Genomic DNA, 5,863 nt, shown 5'->3' on the forward strand with positions numbered 1-5,863 from the left:
TCAAACTGGCCTTTATACAACAATAAAAATCACTGTAAATCAACAACTTATAAATGTTTTTTAAAAATAAAAAAATATATTCCCAACATAAATTTAAAGAAGAAAAAAACATCGCCTTCATTGGCATTTATTTAAATATTTTTTTGTGATCTCTAATGTCTTGTCCAACCAATTTTATTATTTCGTTTACTTTGTTTGATTTGTCTAATTTGTGCACCATTTTTGGTATTTTTGTAGTTTATTTCAAGCCACAAATAGCTTACAACAATAGGCAATATGGCAAACTATAAAGTCATTAATGTGCAGGAAATTACGGCAAATCTAGCGCCAGCTTGTAGCGCTAACTCTGTATTTGATCAAGCTTAAACTCAAACTGTTTTTACACTGCAGATACTGCGTCTCAACTCCACAATAAAATAATTTCATTAAACTATCGTTTCAAGGATCTTGAATGAAACGCGTGCAGAGGAAGGGAAAAAAAACCGTCAAAAACAGACCTATGTCACGTGGTTTATGTTGCGACAACGGAAGTATACGAAGAGGTAAAGAATCAACCAATGAAATCACAGGCGCGAATTCGAACTTTCATTCCAGCCAATCAGCGTCTTTTCGGGTGACAGCGGCCGCGCTGACGCGAGAAGAAGCTAGCTACAAGCAAGCTCCTTGGCTTTTAGCTCTTTCCACGCGTTGTACTACTTATTTCATTGCGAGGAATAATATTTGGCATTGTGACGTTATCACACACGTTCAAGGTCAGACGACGTGAAACAAAGGCGGTAAGTAAAGTGAAACGGCTAATCCTAAAACTTGAGACGTTTTATCATGCTAAGCGTTAGCTAGCTAACAGTGGTGTGGCAGCAGAACTGGGCTCGGTGTAATATCTGGATTCGACTGAACAATCATTGTTCTTTTTCTTGTTTTAAATTCTCATAGTGAAGCAAAGTTTCCACGAGCAAATACGATTGAACTCTTTCGAGGCTGTTCTTTCCAAATCAATTCGTACGTGTTGGCTATTCCCAAGTTAAAAATAAAAAATCTTTATCATAACATTCAGTCATAATTTAAAGAAGGTACTGTCTTACATAACTGTAGCTGGAAAACCTTGTCACATTTTCTGTCAATGTTTATAGTCACCAAGTGTAAAAAAAACAAAACACGTTTGGCTGCCATTATTTAGCTGCAATTTCTGCAAACTGCCTTTTTTGTTATTCATTGTCCTCATGCATGCTCAATAATCCAGGTAGAAAAATCCAACAAGGTTCCTCTGGACAGATTCTTCTTTGTTGAAACGTTTTATCTTTAATCCAAAAGACGTCTTCACTTTGAGGCGCTGCAACAAACTCAGTCTTATAAATAGCACCTTCACAGTCTATCAACCAGTTCGCTGGTGACAGCCAGAACTAGCTATTCACATGTAAAAGGAGAACCGTCACCCTAGCAATTGATTGTTAGAGCCCTGATGGCCGCTTGTTATTCACAGAGTGTGTAATACTTACAATAACAGCATTGTAAGAGTGTCCTGATGCATGCTCAACAATCCAATTACTGTAGATAAATCTAAGAAAGTTAAGTCACGTCCCCTGGACAGATTGTTCTTGTTGAAACATTTTGTCTTTTATCCAAAAGACTTCCAACAGTCTGAGGCGCTGCAAATAAATTTAGTCTTATAAATAGCACCTTCACATAGTGGACCAACCAGTTTGCTGGTGACAGCCAAAACTAGTTGTTCACATGAAAAAGAAGGACCATCAGCATAACGACTGATCATTAGTGCCCTGATGGCTGCTTGCTATGTGCACATCTTCATCCCTAGAGAGGAACGATGGTTTGAGAGAGGAGTAAAGGAGGCCATCTTTGTGAAAAGAAATCGTCCATCGTTAAACAGGGGTGGAGGCCTCCGGGTTCAACTGTCCCCCTCTTACAATGCTGTGATTGCTAGTATCACTCAGCCCTCTGTGAGTAGTACACAGCCACCAGTGTGCTAATGATCCATTGTTAGGCTGATGGTCCTTCTTGAGCATGTGATCAGCTGGTTTTGGTTGTCAGCAGCAAAACTGGTTGATCCACTCTGAGAAGGTGCTATTTAAGAGACTGAGCTGAATACAGCACCTCAGACTGAGGAAGTCTCTCGGATGAGAGACGAAACGTTTCTACATTTTTTTGTTGTTGTTTTGCTTTGTTTTGTTTTTTTTGAATGTCCAGAGGACCAGATTTAACTTTTTTAGATTTTTCTACCTGGATTATTGAGCATGCATCAGGATACTTCTTTTACTCTCTTTCAAACAGTTGTAAGAGGGGTGATAGTTGAACACGGAGACCCCCGCCCCGTTTAACGATGGTTATGTTCACAAAGATGGCTTACTTTACTCCTTTCTCAAACCAGCGTTTCTCTCTATCAAGAATGTGCACATCTTCATCCTTGAAAGAGTGACCACTGGCCTGCAAATGAATGTAGACCGCAGAGTCCTGGCCTTATGAGAACCCGTCTATTGTTAAACAGGGGCGAGGGTCTGGTCTTTGTGTTAAACTGTCACCCTCTTACAATGTTGTTATTGTAAGTATCACTCAGCGCTCTATGAATAACAAGCAGCCATCAGAGCACTAACCAATTGTTAGGGCTCCAACGATCTACTGTTAGGCTGATGGTCCTCCTTTTACATGTGACTATCTAGTTCTGGCTGTCCGCAGCAAACTGGTTGATCCACTATGAGAAGTTGCTATATTTATAAGACTGACTTTGTTGTGGCTCCTCAGACTGAAGAAGTATTTTTGATAATAGACTAAACATTTCAACAAAGAAGAAGAATCGGTTCAGAGGACCAGACTTAACTTTGTTAGATTTTCTGTTATTGATCTTTTTCTGTAAATAAAATCCAAAGTTTGTATTTATTTCAAATGTTTGTCTTAGCGTGTATTATAATTCTTTGACCTTATTACTATGTATTTTGTTCTAATATCAAGACCTTTTAGATGTAATATTTGCTCTTAATAATGTAAATTATTTGAGTGATTATGCAAATTATTTGCAGTCAAGCTTTGTACATAAGATCAGATTGATTTTTGACAAAATAAACTTAAGCTAAGTATGATTTTATGTTTCTTTTTCTTCAGATGACGGGCTCTAATGAATATAAACTTAACCAGGGACCAGAGGAAGGCATTTCCGCTGTCAAGTTCAGTCCCACCAATTCCCAGTACCTCCTGGTCTCCTCTTGGGACTGCACCGTTCGCCTTTATGATGTTGGGGGAAACACCATGCGGATGAAATACCAGCACACAGCTCCAGTTCTTGACTGTGCTTTTTATGTAGGTCACACATGTTTGTTTAGGTGACAAGTTTTCACACCCTAATTTTAAGTTTTAGCTATGCAGATAATTTAACATTTTATTTGCAGGATCCAACACATTCCTGGAGTGGAGGTTTGGATGCACAGTTAAAGACACATGATTTAAACACAGACCAAGGTATGTCTCTAATCTACTCAGATAAAACTTTTGCATGCACACAGGAATGTCTGTTGATTTTTTTATTTTATTTTTTGTTTTGGAACAGATACAATAGTTGGAACACATGATGCCCCCATTCGTTGTGTGGAGTACTGCCCAGAAGTTAACGTCATCGTAACCGGCAGCTGGGACAGATCTGTGCGACTGTGGGACCCACGAACACCCTGCAATGCTGGTACCTTTACTCAGCCTGACAAGGTAGCAGAATCAAATATATATTAATGAAAATCCTTTTTTTTTTTTTTTTTTTATTAAGCACATTTTAAAAACAATTGCTGTTGGTCAAAGTGTTGCACACAGAACAACTAGTAAGTTAGTAAAAAGATCATACTGAACACAAGAAACCATTAAAAATGAAAATAACTCAAAGCTACATACCTTAGATAAATAATGTTGCTAATTGATTTTTTTTTTTTAAATATATGAATGTTTCTGTTCAGTGCCCTGAGGTAACTTCTGTTGTGACTTTGTGCTATATAAATGAATTGAAATACAACTATTAAAATTGTATAAAAATGCAGACTAATTTATAACCATGTTTCTATAATATAATCAGTTTTTAATAGAGGTAGGATTGGCATTTTAAGCATAAGCATTCTTCAAATTTGTCAGCAGTAATTAGATGTTTCTTTGAAATCTTTTGACATATGCTAATCCTGTTAGCCGTCAATCTTTTTTTCTTCATTTTCACTGATGGAGTGGATCAACACACATATTATGGCTGTAAACTGAGCTTACCCATGACCATAGTTTCCACTTTATACATTTTTCATAATAAGCTGATGACAGAAAAATGCTTGGATGAGGAAGAGGCTGTGTTCTGGTGAGAGTGGGGAGTGGTTGGTTGGTGTGTTGAAAAAGTACCCTTACTGGTTAAGCACCATTAGGAAACAACTTGGTGTGTGCCAGTGAACAAAAACGGTTCAGTTCTTTTGAAGTTGCTCATTTTACTAAAACAGAATATTTGAATATCATTGCCTTTTTCTAAGTAAAGTAATGACGAGCAGTCTAGACAAACTATACTTGATTACCTTTTGTAATCTATATATATATATATTTGTTGATTCTTCACAAAAAAATAAAATTTTATTTCTTTATATTTGAAGCCTGAAATGTGGCAAAAGGTCAAAGTTCAAGGGGGCTGAATACTTTCGCAAGGCACTCAGGAGGCTGGAATTTTACTGTCAATATTATTATTTTTCTTTCAGGTGCGTTTTATTTAAAAATAAATTGAGTATTGCTAAGTAAACCTCTTGTATTTTTGTCAAAGGTGTATACACTCTCTGTGGCTGGAGATAGACTGATTGTTGGCACAGCAGGAAGACGAGTCTTGGTGTGGGATTTGAGAAACATGGGCTACGTGCAGCAAAGAAGGGAGTCCAGTCTAAAGTATCAGACTCGCTGCATTAGAGCCTTTCCTAACAAGCAGGTACGTTTGTATTTAAAAATAAAATGCAGGCTGCATTAAACCAGACAGATCAAATTTTTAATGAGGAAGTTTGATAGTAACCTCATATGTGGCTTTAGGGCTATGTCTTGAGTTCAATTGAAGGACGTGTAGCTGTGGAGTACCTGGATCCCAGCCAGGAGGTTCAGAAGAAGAAATATGCCTTCAAGTGCCACCGGCTGAAAGAGGATGGAATTGAGCACGTCTACCCCGTCAATGCCATTTCATTTCACGGTGTTCACAACACCTTTGCCACAGGTACAATTTAGCTACTGCTTGAGAAAAGCAGATTTTTTTAATATTTAGTTTCTTTAATCAAGTGTGACCTTTGTCACAGAGCTGTCAGGACTTCTTGTGTAAATCCATTAATAAGTGTCTGTATCGCAGCAGAAACACGGTTTAAAGCTGTTGACTGACCATGAGCCTCTCCTTTTGCCAGGTGGCTCAGATGGCTTTGTGAATATCTGGGATCCATTTAACAAGAAGCGTCTGTGTCAGTTCCACCGGTATCCGACCAGCATCGCATCGCTGGCTTTCAGTAACGACGGCACGATGCTTGCTATCGCCTCCTCCTACATGCATGAGAAAGGGGACATTAGCCATCCTGAGGACGCCGTCTTCATTCGCCAAGTCACAGATGCTGAGACAAAGCCCAAGTAAGTTTTCTCCCAACTTCCCAGAGTGTTGTTTTCTTTACAAAGAGCACATCCAGCTGCAGCGCATGCTGATCTCTATCTCTCCTCATCCACTTCTCAATATCCGACAGCTGAAAGAGACAGATGAGAGTTTAAAATTCACTCCTCCATTGTTTTGAACCGGTGGTTGTTGTAAATATGCTCTAATCAAACTATAATATACAAACCCAAAAAAGTTCAATCTGGTCCTCTGGACATTCAAAAAAACAAAAGC

The 5,863-nt window shown here is 38.4% G+C and overlaps 1 protein-coding gene across 1 annotated transcript; it reads left to right on the forward strand.

The window, feature by feature from the left end:
- The first annotated feature begins 593 nt into the window (after positions 1-593).
- On the forward strand, positions 594-5,627 carry bub3 (BUB3 mitotic checkpoint protein). The gene is made up of 7 exons (XM_037691129.1): positions 594-776; positions 3,112-3,306; positions 3,396-3,465; positions 3,554-3,705; positions 4,778-4,936; positions 5,035-5,212; positions 5,394-5,627. Exons 2-7 carry the CDS (start codon positions 3,112-3,114, stop codon positions 5,612-5,614), a joined length of 975 nt encoding a protein of 324 aa, XP_037547057.1. The 5' UTR covers positions 594-776; the 3' UTR covers positions 5,615-5,627.
- Positions 5,628-5,863: the final 236 nt, after the last annotated feature.

The sequence above is a fragment of the Nematolebias whitei genome, chromosome 17, assembly GCF_014905685.2.
Source record: "Nematolebias whitei isolate Nwh7 chromosome 17, NemWhi1, whole genome shotgun sequence".
NCBI lineage: Eukaryota > Metazoa > Chordata > Actinopteri > Cyprinodontiformes > Rivulidae > Nematolebias > Nematolebias whitei.

Excerpts from the sequence above, each read along its gene's own strand:
- bub3 (XM_037691129.1), top strand. The coding sequence starts at position 3,112 with ATGACGGGCTCTAATGAATATAAACTTAACCAGGGACCAGAGGAAGGC. Across the intron at positions 3,466-3,553 it reads TGATTTAAACACAGACCAAG|ATACAATAGTTGGAACACAT; the intron begins GTATGTCTCTAA and ends GTTTTGGAACAG. Across the intron at positions 3,706-4,777 it reads CCTTTACTCAGCCTGACAAG|GTGTATACACTCTCTGTGGC; the intron begins GTAGCAGAATCA and ends TTTTTGTCAAAG.